General features: G+C 46.5%; 1 protein-coding gene across 1 annotated transcript in view; it reads right to left on the reverse strand.

The window, feature by feature from the left end:
- The window catches only part of CDase (neutral ceramidase), a 130,758-nt gene that overhangs the window by 53,920 nt on the left and 58,736 nt on the right, over window positions 1-18,102 (reverse strand). The window contains exons 3-4 of the mRNA XM_075699311.1: window positions 5,527-5,706; window positions 3,742-3,869 (exon numbers count right to left, since the gene is read on the reverse strand). Of these exons, the coding sequence (XP_075555426.1) occupies window positions 3,742-3,869; window positions 5,527-5,706 (308 nt within the window). The remainder of the gene's footprint in view (window positions 1-3,741; window positions 3,870-5,526; window positions 5,707-18,102) is intronic.

An 18,102-nucleotide genomic window follows, 5' to 3' on the forward strand; every position in this document is an offset into this window, starting at 1 on the left:
AATTCTGGGCCAATACGTGCCATAACCACGATTTGATTATGAGGCACAACCTAGTGGGGTACTCCGGAAATTTGGGCCACCTTGGGTTGTTTAACGTGCACCTAAATCTAAGTGCACGGGTGCTTTCGTATTTTGTCCCATTAGAAATGAGGCCGCCGTGGCCGGGATAACTGAATAGCTTTTGAAAAATGCAAATTTTTTTAAAGGATAGATATTGGGCGCTATAAAGTAAAGCTATTTCAAACTTTTCTATTCTAATTCTGCAATCAGCCCTCCACGATTGGCAAAAAAATGTTCGAGTGCACCCAATGCGCCTGTCTGTCACGCGACGTCACGAAAACCGCGATAGCTCCCCATCTGGTATAATATGTGCTAACTGATTATGCATGATTAGACCGACCGAAAGAAAATAATTAATTTCTGATTCGACGCCTTTTTCGCCATTAGCGAAAAAGGCGCCGTTTGACCAATTTTTCGGACTACGTTTTCGGACTACGCTCACTGTACTTGTCTGTCATCGCGACGTCACAAAACCACGAAAACTCACCACCTCAAAAGTGACGTGTACGCGTCAAAGACGCATTAATATACCGAACAAAACTGAAATTTTTTTTCTGAATAGCCGGACACTGCCCCGTTCCAAAAGGAATAGAAGATGGCTGTCCGCCGATCGCTGTGGCACAGGCTGCGCGGAGCTGCCGGGGAGCATGGATTTATTTTCGTATAATATAATATTGTGTGTGGCCGTATGACGTCATCGAGACCTTTTGGCACGTATACGACATAGCTCTGTCAACTCTACTTTGCTGGAGATCCGTTTCAACGGCATTTTAAGCTTTCCGTTGCACGCCGCCGCGATTTTCCACCAGCCACCGCAAGCCAAGCAAGGGGAAGCGGGCCAATCGCAGACGCCGGCACCACCCTCCTCATCCGGCTATCTACTTTCACTGCGCTGGATCGGCCCCACCGAAACTCTTTCCATTTGAGCGTGCTCCTCGCCTCTTCTCAGCCAATGAGATACGAAAAACTGCTCGATGTAGGCAATGCTATTCGCTTTGAAAGAAAAAGAAAGTGGGATCCTATAAACGAGAAGCGCGTTTGATCGGGCTTTTCAAACAACGCTGCGGGCTACTGCCCGATGCTTGCGTCGGTGCTTACGTAAATTTAACGCGGAAGATTGGAACAAAAACAGATTTGAATAGTTTTACGCTATAGGGCCCATTGTTACGAACATTCACCTCGTCGCAACGCACATGTCAAATACAGTCACTGTTGAAATCGCGTTAAAGCGAATGCCTTTATTATACCCGCTCTATTTCTGTAAAAACAAATTGTAAATCCACTATTAGTCCGTTATGTCGATTTTCAACGAGGAAGGTCAGGTATTTGTATTGAAATTGTATACAGCGGCGCTGTATACAATTATGGACGGACTTTCTGGCAATGAAATGCGCTGACTGCAGTGACTTGGAAATGTACTTTCCCACAACGTCATATTATGCACGAATAGCGCAGAGCCTTCCTATATTCTATGTGAAAGACGCAAGAAGTCACAGACAACAGGGTACTCGCACTAATGGCGGATCCCATTGGGCGAACAGGAGCCCTCAAAAGCATCCCCAAAGTGCACTCTCGCGAGTAGCTGCGTCCCAATGGCAGAATAGGAGCAGTTCATTGGCCCCAGAGTAGTCGAGAGCAGTTCGGGCTGATCCTACACCCTCTAGAGAAGTTAAGGCCTTCTGGCTGTTCCTTCCCCCCCTCAGCTACGTCACGCAAAAAAGGCCCACATTGAAGTTCCGTGCAGCGTGCTACGAACCTACAAACGGCGCAGCTGTGCGCCATAAGCCACACAACCTGTGTTTCCGCACTTTCTTATTGCTTTTTCTGCGTGTTCGGCTTAAGTACTGCCGACAGTGCTTTCGCGTCAATTAGTTAAAGCTACATTTGCTGGTAATCTTGCCCTGGTATACAGAAAGCAGTGTTCAACTGCTATAGCGGTGCGCGAATATTCAAACTATCGAATACGGCTCGCATATTCTTCGCTATTTAATTCGTATTCGATTCAAGAATCCAGTATTCAAACTTGTCGAATATCCATTGCTGTTCGAATATAAGGAATGAAAGCACTTGTTAGAGGGAGAACGCACGATGCACACGGCGATTGTCCTCAGTGATTCTGTTGCAGGCAAGCGACGGTTGCTGCGGAGAGGTACCAGTACTTGGATATATTTTCAACACGCACTAAAGAGACGCATAACGAGAACGAAGGAGGCCGGACAAATGCTAAACATCAACTCCATTCATGTGATGCGCTGAACCCGGACACAAAGAAGAAACTTCAGAAACATCGAACTTTTTGTTAAAGGCAAAGCAGCGCTCGGGGGTTAGGCCGAAACTCACGTTATCTTCCATAGAAAAACACTCTTGCGTATTAAGAGCCAGTGAGCTAGGCTGGTAGGCAAATATTAGGAGCGTTTTGCATTTAAAAGGCGAGTCATATAGGTGTGTAGGCACATAACAGTCAAGTATCACACGCAAAACTATGAATATAGGCCTGGGGCCGCGCATCACGGCCTAATGACCGGGTCTAACGTATCGCGTATCACAGTAACGTACACCGTATCATACAAATATAAGACTCTCTATTTTGAAACGAAGTAACAACTTTTCTGGTCGCTTCGAGACTCGCTGCATGCGCCGAAGGAGCTGAGGAGGACGCTTCTGAATAGGGGTGTGCGAATATTCAAAAATTTCGAATACGAATCGAATAGTGCTTGCTATTCGATTCGTATTGGATTCGAGGTTTCACTGATTGAAACCGTCTAATAGTCAGTTCTATTCGAAGAGATAAGAACTCTTATTAACTTTCGAGGGAGAGAGATTGACGCAAGTGCAAACTGGTCGGAAGGATTATGCTGTATGACAGCCGCGGATCTACGGGCCAGATAACTGGTGCTAAATAATTTTCACTTGTTCAATAAGAATGCCTCCCTTTAGGTAGGCTATATACGAGTTAGCATACAAGTTGTCTCAATTTAGGCAAATCAGTTTGTTATTTGGCCAATCTCACCATGTTTGCATCTCTTTAAAATAGTGCGGGATGCTGAAGTATTAGACTTCTCTCCTTCAGAGAACACAGCCCTCTTCATGCATCCGGTGACGTGCTGTTGCCTTGTTTAGTTACTGCCATTGTCATGGCGCACCCGATAATTGAAAGCCATTGTTTTTAATTTACGAGACCGTCAGTTAATCAGACGTGTAGATGCAAACAGAATTATATGCACGTTTCTGATTACCTAAATAACTCTCCCTCTCTCTCTCTCTTTGTTTTTTTTTTTTCACAACGGACTCCACACGCACCTAACCACTTAAAAAAATTTTTTTCAGTGTAGAAATGAGAAAATATTCGATATTCGATTCGACATTCGTAGGGCGTCTTTCTGTAATATTCATATTCTACCCGAATCAAATTTTTCGCTATGTGAACATCCCACGTTTTTAATTTTTTAAGGCTCGGAACATTCTAATCGACCACCGTACAGGTTCCTCGCAAATCGCTTTTCCCTGCGTAAAAACGACCCAACTTTGTACGGTTGCGATAAACTCTTGTATGGTAACCTAACGTTCTGGCGCTTTTTATTGAAACAACAAAAAATAATAATGATAAATAAGGCACTGCACATGCCCTAAGTCCTCCCGAGTCTGCAAAAAAAAAGAAAAGAAAAAAACGCATCTACTTACTTGGCCCTCTCCTCGGGCGGGTTTGCGTCGTAGGCGTGAGGACTGCGGTTGATGTTGGCGTGCAGCAGCTCGCCTTCGCTCCAGTAGATGTAGCCCCTCCGAAGGCTGTCGTGTGCTTGGTCGATACTCTGCGAGGACGAGTCACGTCGTTCGCTGTACGGTGTTGGTCACAGTATACGGCGAGGTTGCATGCGTCACCTGTTGGGCTATCAGCTTCTGAATATTGCGTCTTTACACGCTGTCTCACTTTGCAGCACGATGTGTACGCCTCAGCGCGAGCACCCTACAGTTATTCGCGCTGCGGGCGAACGGGCACAACTCTTTGGCTGGCCTTTGAGTAAGTCACGAGGATTACCTGTCCGGAACCGCTTGTGACGCTCGCAGCTGACATTAGTTAATAGTTAGTCCTGCACGTGCAGCTGTTCTTCTCGGCATCGACCTGCGGCCACTGACGGAAATGAGTTCGTCCTCACTGCGTCCGAATCTTTAAGATGAATAGATTTTCCTTGAAATTCCATTTGACAAGTTTAGAATAAACTGGCAGCTGTGCTTTGCAATTCTGTCGCAGCGATACCAACTCGCGAGGACTCGACGGTTCGCGCACATTTTACCTAGGTTCTCTGCATGGTAGCCCACCCAGTATTTGCAGGGAGTTTGCATATAACACGGAGGCCAAATGCACGAAGGTTTTCTTTCGAAGCCGCCGTGGTTGCTTAAAGGCTATGGTGTTGGGCTGGTAAGCACGAGGTCGCGGCATCGAATCCTGGACACGGCGGCCGCTTTTTAATGGAGGCGAAATGCGAAAACACCCGTGGGGGTACTTAAGATGTAGGTGCACGTTAAGGACCCCCAGGTGGTCCAAATTATTCTGGAGCCCTTACGCCCCCCCTCCCCCCCCCCCCCCAATACGGCGTGCCTCATCATCAGATCGCAGTTTTGGCACGTAAAACCTCATGATTTATTTATTTTTTTGTTCGTTTCGCAAAAAAAATTGTCATTGGTCGCCAATCTTCGCTAATAATATGCTCGCGATTGGCCGGCGCCACTCAATAGAACCACTCTACAGCGTACGAAGTCCTTTCTGATCACGGGTAGCACTGTCCTTTATTTTAGTTTTTTTTTTGTGTGTGTGTGTGAAAACCCACTTTGTCTTACTTTGGCAGATCCAAACACATTCCTTATTAGCGAACATGTGCTACAGGGGAAAAAAAATGAATCAGCCGAAAATAGTAATCCTCATATCATTTTTGGTTAGTCAGAAAACCGAAAGGCTGCCATATTTTCGTTGACACCAACTTTTGGCAGAGAAAGTTGGTGTCCATAAAAAAGAAAAAAGAATTATTTCTAGGCTATAAGCCGCGTGTTCTGCAAGTCAGTGCGGTCTTCGCCGCTTTGTGTCGCCGCCTGCGCTGGCACAACGCCTCCATTTAGTCGCATATTTCAAAGAAATAAAGCTAAGAACCTGACGGCCAGGTATAAGCACTACTACGTATAAGCACTACTTGTTGGGCGTGTCCTGAGCCGTGCTTGCACATTGAGTCGAATTAAAGCATGCGACTGACAGATGTCCCTCGCGTCCATCCGGTCCGACCTTTCGGAAGGAGAACGCAACGCGAGGTAACTATGATATCCCCTCGGAATGCGTATAGGTTTACCAAAGGAGCAACGTATTTATCCCTAACAGAGAAGCACACAGGAAGATATACAAGACGTATAGGCAAGAAAACGTACAGGTTGCATATAGAAAAGATCGTGCTGGTTTCCCAACGTTTGGACGAGACGCACCCTGCATATGCCGTCGATTTGTACGTCGGCCACCTGGCGGATGAAGCCCTGGGTGTGGATGTTGTAGAGCAGATACTGCATGAAGCCGCCCACCGACGCGTGCGTGTGCGTGGCCGTCAGAAGAATGTTCTCCTCGCTATACAGCGACGAGCCGTACTTGTCCTGAAGGCGCTTCACCACCTGCAAAACGACGATTTCAGTTCAGTTCATCACTCTGCAGGAAGAAAAAGATTATACACTTGCACCGCTGTGTGCGGGTGCGCGAGCTTTTGCAAACACAGTACATACGTCGCTCATGCGCGAAGCAACGGCGGTATAATGAGTACTATTCATTCAAGAAAAGCAATGAAATTTAAGCGCTAGCGAAATAGCCATGCTGGCAACTAGAGTGTTAGGCATGGCCCACGTGTCGGTGGTGGGCTGTGGAAGGCAGCGAACGCGGTGGCCATACGAGCAGAGTATGTCTTAAGGGCCGGCGCTTCCCTACCTTCCCTGCCCATATCCTGAAATTCTCGAATCAATATTTTAATTATACTGTTTGTTTGTTTTTCAAAAGTTTCGAAGCCACTTGGGGAGAGATAAGATTTGCCGCTGACGTTGTGGAAACACATTGTTTGCACGCCTGGTACGCCGAAGTTCAGGAGAGTGTCAAGATTTATTCCTCTAAAATTAAGGGGCTCGAAACAACTGAATCTGCAGGGTTCCAGTATACAACCTCACGCCGGTCGGCTCATAAGTGCAACGGCTTCGAAACTGTTGAAAGAGTGCGTGCCTCACCAATGCATAGGTTGCATGCTGGAGCCATTTTCCAGCAAGACCCCGACTTATCACACAGTACGTTCAGGGAACTGTCGTCGTATTTTGACAGCTCAGATAGACAACGTTTGCTATGCATTAACAGTATAGGAATTAACGGGACATAGTAAATCGTAGCTTCAACAATGCCTAATTGCCTTCCGTGCGTTTCGGAGCTGGCACCGCCTCGCGACGAATTTCTTCTGCGCTTGACGCTAGCGCGCCCTTCGAGCAAGGAAATCTGCGAAAGCGGTTTTTGCATCCCACAAAAAATTACACGACGGCTATGAGTGCGCAACGCGAATGCTTAAGCGTTAGGGGGCTGTGGTGCGGGCTAGGCGTTTTCGCACCCGTTCTCGAGCACGCGAATCGCTTGAAGGTCTGAAGGTCCTGCCTTCTTACATGACGATCATCAGTGTATAAACGATGTTTTAAAGTGTTTTGCTTTAAGGTACTACGCGTGTATCCGATGCTCACGTGATCGCCGGCTTTCTAAGCATTCACTAGAGCAGCCGGGCGCGCAGCAGCGCGCTGAGCGAGCCACAGCCACCGGCGCTACCGTATAGACACTGTCTGTTTAACGCGACGCGGCTGCGAAGGTCGGCGCCGCCACCGCCTCACGAAGGGAAAGGCGAGGCTTGCCTGAGCCGCGCCAAAACTTCCACGATACTACAGGCGCGATGGGTTTGTTCCACCGCCCTTGATTCGCGGAGGGTAGCACCACCAGGTGGTGTTCCAGGAAACCGAGTACTGCGTCACGTGACCAAACTGTTATCTCTAATTGGTGGAAGTGCACACGATGACGCGTGCGCTTCCACCAATGAGAGAGGAGAGTGGATGAAGTCTGAGAGATGAGCGAGGATGTCTGAGGATGGCGACAACACCAGACTAAGCAACGAGCTAACGAAAGCGAACGCTTTAAAAGCACACTTGAACTCCGCGAAACGTGCCTTCACGTGACTGTGTCGAAGCGATACGAGTTCACTCCCGCAGAAAAATAATGAGAAAGCTACGAATTTAGCACCGACAAAGAAAATCTCTATTATTTTCTCTGGCAAGAAAATCCATTTCACGAAGCTTCGCATTCGTGTAGGTAATTATGAAACGGCCTTCCGCGCTGGCTCGGATACTAGCGTCGAAGAGTTTCTTAAATTGTTCTTGTGCTCTTTTTTTTTCAGCTTTTGCATAAGGTGATGAGAGTGATGCGGTGCTTCTATCGGGCATAAAATTGCGCCCAATTTGTGCAATATTTACATTAGCCAATTCGATTGTTTCTTAGAAAAACAACCTGAACAGCATGCAGATGCATACGTTTCGATACGTAAATCATTACTTGGAATGCGTCCCGTCGACATTCTGAAAGTTTTTAGTGCAGGCATTCCAGGCCTTCCTTTCATTTTTGAATTGCCAAAATATGGCCGTTTGCAATTTTTTGCAGTTGGAAGTAATGTTCGAGACTAGCGTAGTATTTGCTGGCTATGCTGCCTTGAATCGTTAGAGACGCTAATGAACTTCAGGTCAGTGCACTCGATCAACACTACAGAAGTCGATAGCTTTGTCTTATGTTCGGTCTGTTCTTAGAAAAAGCTTACACGCATGCCATTCGAGAAAGCTTTCCTCTTTAAACAGATAGACTTTTAGCCTCCCGCTTTCATTTTCATACACTGAGCGCTGCTTCCGAGAGGCTACTGAAGCTTGTAAAAAGTGAAGTAGTGTCCCGAAGCGCCTATCAGGGAAACCGCCGAGATGACACCAAGGCGAGATAAAGCGTAGCGGAACTCTACAACATCATTCATTTCCCGCGAACGGGGAAAATGGGTTAGCAACAGCCGCCTGTTCGGCCTGAACCGGACAGGCCTGGGGAGGCCAAATGCCACCATGTGAGGCGATGACGAATTTCCGTTCCATCCGTGCTACGGTAGTCGGCGGGAGACTAAACAAAGACCATTTCAGCAGTAGAAACTGCACAAATGTCAACTAGGAGTTATATATATATATATATATATATATATATATATATATATATATATATATATATATATATATATATATATATATATATATATATATATATATATTGTATTATGGGGTTTTACGTGCCACAACCACTTTCTGATTTTGAGGCACGCTGTAGTGGAGCACTCCGGAAATTTTGGCCACCTGGGGTTCTTTAACGTGCACCTAAATCTAAGTACACGGGTGTTTTCGCATTTCACCGCCATCGAAATGCGGCCGCCGTGGGCGGGATTCGATCCCGCGACCTCGTGCCCAGCAGCCCAACACCATAGCCACTGAGCAACCACGGCGGGTTGTCAACTAGGAGTTCCCTAAATAAAGAACGGTCTTTCAAGCATGTTTAAAATTTTGCTTCATGTGCAAGCCGACGTCGTCTACCAGGTCCCCACGAGTTGAGGACGTGTTTATATTGGCGAAACGAAGTGCTAGTCAAACATATAAGAGAGCATGAAAACCATTTACGCCCTGATTCTAAGTTTCATCTGGGCCGTTCACTGAAAGTGTTGTAAAGGTGGACCTGTATTATTGATAGCAGAATTGCCGATGCAATTACATAGGGTGTCTGATGTAAGTTAATTGTATACATATAGCAATTGCTACGAACGGGTGGGTGTCTGATTTTCCCTTTATTAATTATCTCCACCCTGCGGGCTTCCGCAGAACTATTACGTCACTCGTGCCTTCGCTTCGAGTAGTTGACATATTCGACTTCGCCCTGCCATCTGCTAGTCGCCTAGTTAGCTCATATGGTAGAGCGGCTGCCCCGGGAAGGCTGTGGTCCCGGGTTCGAGTCCCGGACCTGGACAAATTTTTTATCAACTGCGACGTTTTTCTTTCGAGGAACCCGTATGGCTTTCCTTTGTAGCAATTGCTACGGACGGGTGGATGTCTGATTTTCCCTTTATAGATAGACTTTAGCTAGTAACTCACGAGACCCTTTTTCTAAGACTGCAGGGTCAACCATCACTGCATTCTAACGATAGTTCAAGTGTCCGATTTATGAGGCTGTGTACAGCCTGCCAGCTGTCAGCCTACAACATGTATAAGATACACACAGATGCGTCACAAACATTCATCACTGCGACTTTAGCCGAGGTCCAGGCGATACGCGCGAGAACGAGTACACAAAGGAAGAATGCCTTTCGAAGGCTCCCTTCCCGCTATAGAGGCACGATGGAAAACTTGCTTACAAGAGCCCCATTATTGTGGCCAAATGATCAGCTCTAAAAGAGCGACATAGTGAACTATCGTTTCTTCGCACGAGGCATTTACACGTACTCTTGATATACTGCAGTTAAAGTACAAGGCCTATATCTGGCTACAAAAACCAAGCGCCCAATGCAGGAGCAAAGTTCTCCAGGATATTTGCGCCTGATGAGGCTGGTTAGTGATTTCAAGGTATACTTGCGCTATCATGCAGGCGGCACCATATTTAGCAGCACTCCAGACGAGAACATCTTTGTCACTACGGCCTCAGAATCGTTCGTCTCATTTCGAATACGCAAAATTACTTTTTTGGTTCTCAGGGGTAGCTTTTTCTGTCTAAATTAGTATGTTCGTCACTAACGATTTCCTAAAGCGGTCATCTGAACTGGACAAGAAAAGAACTTTGTAACAAACGTTGGTTTCAGTCAACCTGCATATAAATGTTGGAAGTGAGAGTAAAGACTTTATTTTCTACAAGTTCCTTTCCCTTTGTCCCTCTCGCTCTGGTCGCGCGAGTAGAGTAGGTGCTACTCGCCAATGTGTCCCTCATAGTGGCGGCGTTTCACGCCATCTGCCCTCGTATTATCTCGTAATTTCGCAATCGGTGAGTAAACCGTGAATGACACAGAATTTATGTCGAACATATGTGTCCAGCATAGTGTCGCTCGCCATCGGCGCCCCTATTTCACGCCACGCAACATATATCGCAGCTGCAACACGAGGCATCAAGTTTAGGCTTCCGAAGGTAAACCCACCGAACACATGCTGTGCGGTAATAAAGTGTGGCAGCGTAAAAGGAAAACGCCGACGTAGGGCGACACCACGCCGAATATGCGTGTCATATAGTATGTGCTTACTGCCTGAGGGTTTCCTGGCGCTGTGCAATACTATACTTCCGTGTGCAGCAGTCTGGACGCCGCACACGACGCAACGAAGCTGCGACGTCCCAACACGCCACTAATCCTCCACGAGGCTTTCGGGACCAAAGCAACGCGGCCACTTCGAGAGACACCATTCAGGAGTGGGATCCGTATTAGTCGTGACCTCTTGGGGCTCCCTAAAGGGACGTTAGAGCCAACGCTAAATAAGTTAAGACTGGGGAGGGGGGGGGTCATTCGTTGGAAATTCTGTCAGGTATTTCTTTAATGGAAATAGGGTTTCACTACTCACGCAGAAATTGAAGGCAAAGCTGTCCTCTTTGAATGGCAAGTTCCCGGCCTCGGCAAAGATAGCGTCTGTCTGATGTCACGGTGCATCGGAGTTTACGCGTTTCTGCCTCTGGCCCTTTGTGCGCAGAGGTTCAGGCTTTGCTATGGAATCCTTGCTTTTCTATTAGATAACAATTAACTTGTGCATTAAGGAGATGCGACGAAAATGTTTGACGCTGCAGCAAACTGTTGAGGAACTTTTAAGGTGATGTCACCCCTCCTCGTTTGCGTCTGCGCCCTCTGTAGCTTGCAAACCTGCCGCGCGCGATAACACTCGCCTATTCGCAATTCCAGAAGCGTAATCTATTCTTCGAGGTTTACTTCGCGTTCTCTACAGTGTCTGTATAGCAAGCTTTGAAATATCAACGCACGACCGGTCTTGTTCTCAGTTAACATCACAAAATGTGTGCTGCACAGAGAAACAATTACTTTAATATTTCCTTTAACTGGCCAAAATGTCTTTACAAATACACAAAACGTAAAATACACGCAATTTTTTATGAAAAATGGGCGTGTTTAGGATTTGTGGTCCGTCAAGTGAACTGTGTTATGAAAAAATATTATTATTATGCTAATATTTTATGATACCTCAAAAAATAACACCAATTATGCCTAACAAACCAGAAAGTGGACGTATCTGCACGTGCCTGTCATTGCATTTGTCGTCACTCATACCGGAGTGTACAATGACCGCATCAAATACATAATAGTCACCCCCTCCCCTCCCCTACTTGTGTGTTTCTTCTACGGTGAGCGAGGGAACGCGGCAGAAAGGTAGAGAAGGGACGGGGCCGGGCAACGTCCCAGTGGTTCGTGTTTTTCTTTTTCGAAATGCTGCTCAGACATGTGCTCGTTTTCAATTTTTTGCCAAGGACAACAAATGTCATAGCGGCGCATAAACGGGCACTAACCTCCATATGTTCAAACAATCCTCGACTCGAAGCACTTCCTCCACTCCACCGAGTTGACCAAAGCGTCACACAAAGAAGACGCCCTGCTTCTCAAGAATAAGAGCTTGGCGAATTATGAATTAAAGAAATTTGGCGGCGCTGGTGTTTGTTCGTGGTATGAAAGTCCGCATAACACTGCAGGGGTGAAAAAAGCGAGGGTGGCTAACAACTGATGTTCATCGCATAAGAAATTATTGCCCTCATCATCATGATCAACCTACTTGATCCCCTTCAATAATGACAATTTATTTTTGCCAGTTCTACCTTGTAGCAGCGAAAATGCAAAAGACACGAAAACTGTGGTGCATGTCAATTGAACCCTCTGCTTACCCAACATGACTCCAGTTCACTTATTTTAATGCGTGGCAACTTCCCGGACTTTCCGGAGGCTATCTATCTATCTATCTATCTATCTGTCTATCTGTCTATCTGTCTGTCTGTCTGTCTGTCTGTCTGTCTGTCCGTCCGTCCGTCCGTCCGTCCGTCCGTCCGTCTGTCTGTCTGTCTGTCTGTCTGTCTGTCTGTCTGTCTGTCTGTCTGTCTGTCTGTCTGTCTGTCTTTCTGTCTGTCTGTCTGTCTGTCCAGCAAGTTTCGCGGCGGCGCCGCTAGATGGCATCTAGTGTTCTTATCAAAGCGCGAGAGAGAAGTCCCGCTGCAGTACACGCCTCATACATAACTCGTTTCGACGGTGGCAATACGTCGTGTCGCTATATTGGTTCAATGCTAAACGCATTACCGTAGACAGTCATCGTGAGATGGGTTGTGCCGAATTTTTTCTCCATCATAATTACTGCCGCCAATAATTATCTCGTGCATAGCGGATAATTCAAACCTTTTTATTAAAAAACACGACACGACTTGCTGTACAATCAATCAAAATTTATTGTAGTGAAGTTTATTTTCTTTCTGAAGATAAAGGTCGAACACAAGCCTTTAAATTTGCAGCATTGCCTGGCGCCATTAAGTTGTGGAAAAGCCGCCTAGAAAGGATGCAACATTCGCGATCCGGAAACCTTCAGAGCATCTCTATCTAGCGTTCTCTTGTAGCTAATATTAGACCCATGAAACTAATAATTCCTAAAAAGTGGTAATAGTTGTTGACGTTGGTTTCACGAATGAGTTCGATGAAATATGTCTTGTTCCTTTATTGTGTTTTTACATAACATGCCGCGTTACTTATACAGATCGCATTATTTTAGCGACAGTAATTAAGATTTTGCCTACTGCAAAAATTATGTGCCAACACCCGCTAGTGCTGTGCAAATTCTTCTAACACTGTGATTTGTACTTATTTTCCTCACTAAGTACTGTATAATGACTATTTTCTCCGTTCTGTAGTTGTATTTTTAGTTTTTAGCGTACCAAAGCGAACTCTGAATACTTCTTTAATACCCACACCCTTCCCCTGACGCAAAGTTCCGAATTGGAACCTGTCATGTACATGAATAAATAAATTTTAAAAAAGCGCATGAGCGACGGGGCATCGGCTCCCCTACAATACAGCTGACGATGATTCACAAAACAAGAGCATGGAAAATATCAGTAGGCGTTACGCAAGGTGTTAATTCCTATTACGTTGCACATAATATTTGTTTAATTAACAACATCAAAAGGGAAAACATATCAGGATACCCAAAATAACACAGTGACAGTAAAGGTCGAGCATCAACTCCCACAATGTTGATGCATAGATCATATTTGCGCAACATACATGAACTCAAATAACGTAACCCACCGGGATCAGATGATAAGAAAATAACAGCGTGACAGATATAAGAAAATATTAAAATCGGAGAAAGGAATCGTCATAAAAATGCGGTCCCAGGATCTCTCTCTCTCTCTCTCTCTCTCTCTCTCTCTCTCTCTCTCTCTCTCTCTCTCTCTCTCTCTCTCTCTCTCTCTCTCTCTCTCTCTCTCTCTCTCCTCTTCTTCTTCTTCTTCTTCTTCTTCTTCTTCTTCTTCTTCTTCTACTTTTCTTATGAAGCAAGGCACGTCCCTACCAGCACCCATTTTTCTGTCACGCTTCCAGTAAATAAAAATTTTTTTAAAGAAAACGGGAAGAAAAAATCCGAAGGGGCAGATTGTTTCTGTTTTTTAATCTATTAATAGTACTGCGATTCGATAACGTTTTCTAACTGCGTGCTCGCGCGTGGTCATGTCGACATCGGAGGCTCCTGAAACGTCGCCGATACTCTCCAGGCTTTCTAAGCTTCTGGATAAAATCCAGGATAACATGGACTGCCAGGAAATCAAAGCACACGACCCAGCCGGCTCGTAAGAGCCTCGGACGCAAACCCACTGGACGGAAAACGCCAAGCAGGCGGATGGGGACTGGCAAACAGTGTTCACGCTGAGGCAGAAGAAAGCTCTAGCACATCCAAAGAACAAGAAACGCTGCTTGGAAAACACCGGAACATCGACGGCACACCACACATCGAGCACTGCGGCACCCGAAAGGCCCAAGCGGAAATCCAACTATAGGCGACTGCCCCCTCTTCCCAGAGAAGACTTCAAAATCGTTGTGCGCCCACACCGAGGACTACCCGTGAAAAACTTCACCAGCCCGCAACTAGTGGACGTAGTGACTGCGGCCTGCAACGGTCAAGTAAGCGGAGACCAATTCTTACTCCGAATCAAACCTGGATCGAACATCCTTATAATATCAACGCCAAGCCAAGAAACCACGGACAAAATTCACCGAATCGGGGAACTGAACTTGAATGGCCACGCGCACGCAGTGAACATATACGTGGTAACGGGCGAAGGAACGAATAATGGGGTCATACATGACCTCTAACCACATATACCCCCCGACACCCTCACGGCCAATCTCCGAATACGCACGCAAGGAGTTGAAATACTTCACGCACGGGTTCTGTGAGACACGAAGACAGCCGTGATCCCCTTTTACGGAGAAATCACTCCAAGATACGTCTACTACAAAGGCGAAGAGCTCCCATGCTCTCCTCACAAGAATATCCCACAAGTATGCACGATCTGTCAGGTCATCGTTCGGATGTATGCACTCAACCGGACATAGCAGTGTGCCACACGTGCGGAACGCACAACCCAGCACCCGATCACGAATGCGCCCCTAACGCACAGCACGTGGAGAAGGGCACTTGACGGGAGACCGCGAATGCAAGAAAAGGCTAAAACTGACGAACAACCACCCACTCAATGCAGGAAAGCAGCGACAATTAAGAATGAACCCAGAAAAACAAAAACTGCCAGCGATACCAAGATGTTTCAGCACCTAAAAAGCCGACGAAAACTCCTGGCCGACCCTGACGGAAACGCAACCAGGCTCCCAGAAAACACATAGACCCAGGTCCAGATCCCGATCCAGGTCCAGTTCCAGATCCAGATTAACATCAAGAAGAAAACCCAACGTCCAGACTCTTTCATCTGCCAATCCCACTCTCTTAGGGCTCCGCAACTCGAGACTCCCGGACACAGGGTGGAGGACTCGCAGAAATTCGACAATGCAAAGGTGAGCTTGGCGATGGTGGTAACCGCCGCTGCTCCCATAACAGACATTCCAGTATATCAAAAAAGTCATAGTCGAGAACAAACTCCTAACAGAGAGCCTGAACGAAATTAAACGAGAGTTGGCGTCCCTAAAACAACAAAATTCTGCCACTTCAAAAAACGCCGCGAAAGCGGGCGCGGGAACGACATCCCCGGCACGGGCACCAAAAGCTCAGACTCCGATAGAAAATGCGCTGGCGCAATTCTCGCAACAAATGCATAGTACGCAGAATTTCCAAGAGAATACGTAGAATTTATACGTAGAGAATACGTAGAGAGTACGTAGAATTTCAAAACCTTAAAAGCTATGTAGACGAATCATTCTCAAGTTTTAAACAAACAGTACGTAAAGGTACGAGCGGAAAGCCCAGGCGCCGCGTCAGGCAGACGGCTGCGTCAACTAAACACAATTGAAAGCGAGGACAATGGCGAGTAGCCTAGCATGCACAGCAGACCGACTCGAAATATGGCACTAGAATTGCCGCACCTTCAACAAACGAGCGGGGGCCATGCAACAATTTATAAACGCTGCTTTGATCAAGCCGGATATCATATGTTTACAAGAATCGGTACCAGAACAGTTAAAGTACGAGGATACTGCACGATTTTTAACCCCGATTATCCGCGGCTAGAAACGCTGGTGACCAAGGAGGTCGCAGCGAGTACCCACTAGGTATAAAACTGCGCCATGGAGCACCAAATTATAAATATGCATGACAACAAACGAGGTAGGGCCACAAACATTATAGTAAACATTTGAAGGCCGCCAAAAGAGCGAGGGGCGGATTTTGAAAATATCCTCGCAGAAACGACCTCCTCACTAGAACGGAAAGACCGACTAGTCTTATTAGGTGAATTTAATGTCCCTCACACAACCTGGGACTATAAACGGGATGCTCCCAAGGGGACGCTACCATTCCAGGCCATAGAAAGATACGGCTTGCAGTTAGAAACTCTCCAATCCGCTCCAACATTGATAGGAAACAGTATCAGCGTAGACACTTTCACCGATTTGAGATTTAACACTGATAGGAAACAGTGTCAGCGTAGACACTTTCCCCGATTTGACATTTACCCTCAATTCGGATAATGTGATCTGGCAAAATCTCGACGAAACACTAGGGAGGGACCACTACATTATCAACCTTTCAACAGACTTACCACAAATCAGACGCACTACCGGGAAAGTAACCATAATGGATTGGTAGGTTTACCGAAACATTCTCTTCCCCGACAACGGTCTCGATAACGCGGAAGAGTGAGCTGCTCAAATTCTGGAGGCTAACGGCAGCACCTCTAAGCAAATCAGCCTTACCACAGAAAACCCCATAATTGACAGCCATTTCGTGCACCTATGGAATTGCAAGAGGGGGCTCCCTAGACGGTGGAAAAAGCAGAGACTAAATAGGAAACTCAGAATCAAAATAGACGAAACAACCAAAAAGGCAAACAATTATGCTAGCAAACTGGAAGCCGGAAACTAGGTATGGTTTTGCGACACATTAACGTTCTGTCACATTAACGACAGCCAAAACATGGGCAATACTGCGAAGCATGCTGGAGCCGGAATATGCAAAAACGGTCAGAATAGACCCTAATTACACATGCCGGGGAGTTCAAGGGCTCGAACGAAGCACTCATAAACTTGCTTTGGGAGAAGTACATCGGCTCGGAAACCATGGATCCAGTCATAGGCAAGTACAATGGCCCCGCAAATGGGACGCTAGACGCTCCTATCTCAAAGGCCGAACTTTTCGTAGCGGCGCAATCCACACGACAGAACACCGCCCCCGGTCCAGACAAACTAACTTACGCAATGCTACGAAACCTTAGTGACGAGCATCTAGAAAAGCTCACAGACTACTTCGACCGGCAGGTTTGGAACACGGGAACGCTACCGACGCAATGGAAGGAAGCGTCCATAGTTCTTATACATAAGGTCGCGAGAGCTCGCAGCCTGCAAAACCTGCGGCCCATATCTCTGACCTCATGTCCAGGAAAACTATTTGAGAAAGTCATAGTAACCATAGTAACTAGATTAACCAACCACCTAAAAGAAAACGACTACCTATCTGAGAACATGTACGGTTTTAAGCATCATTTATCCACGCAATACGTAATCCTAAGACTGAATGACGAGGTGATCAACAACATCCCAACAGGCGCAGAACACGTAGTGGGGGCACTAGATTTGACAAGCGTCTTGACACCATGGCACACGACCTAATTCTGCAAGAACTAAACAATACGGCGTGTGGCTAGGAGAAGTTCGATCTGAAATTCTCGGTATGCCCAATCGTGGAACACCCCAAGGATCAATACTATCCCCTTTGCTCTTCAATATGGGCATGAACAGGCTATCTAAACAACTGGAACAAATACCGGACCTAAAATTCGTCCTTTGTGCAAATGACATTATGCCTTGGATAACAGAAGGATCCTTGGGGCACACAGAAAGCGTGCTACAAGAGGCAATGCAAACGGTACACCGTTTTGCAGTATATAGGGGCTTGCGCGCCGGAGAAATCTGAATTGACCAGAATTCACGGCAGAGGGTACTGCAAACCACAATTCTCGCTCCGGCTCGACGGGGAAGAGCTCAGAGAGCCACAAACAATGCGCGTACTTGGTATTCGGCTTCAAAGTAACAGACGCGCAGACAAAACATTCAGAACTCTCCATATGACTGTCAAACAAATCTCTAGACGTATACGAAGAGTGACGAAGCATCGTAGCGGCTTCAGCGAGGCCGACACTTTCAGACTTGTCCACGCCTTCGTCATCAGCTGCATTACATGCAGCCTCACTTACCAGGAGTTGTGTAAAACCGAACTGGAGCAGATATACGCCCTTATACGAACGGCCTACAA

This window comes from Dermacentor variabilis, chromosome 1 (assembly GCF_050947875.1).
Source record: "Dermacentor variabilis isolate Ectoservices chromosome 1, ASM5094787v1, whole genome shotgun sequence".
NCBI classification, from domain to species: domain Eukaryota; kingdom Metazoa; phylum Arthropoda; class Arachnida; order Ixodida; family Ixodidae; genus Dermacentor; species Dermacentor variabilis.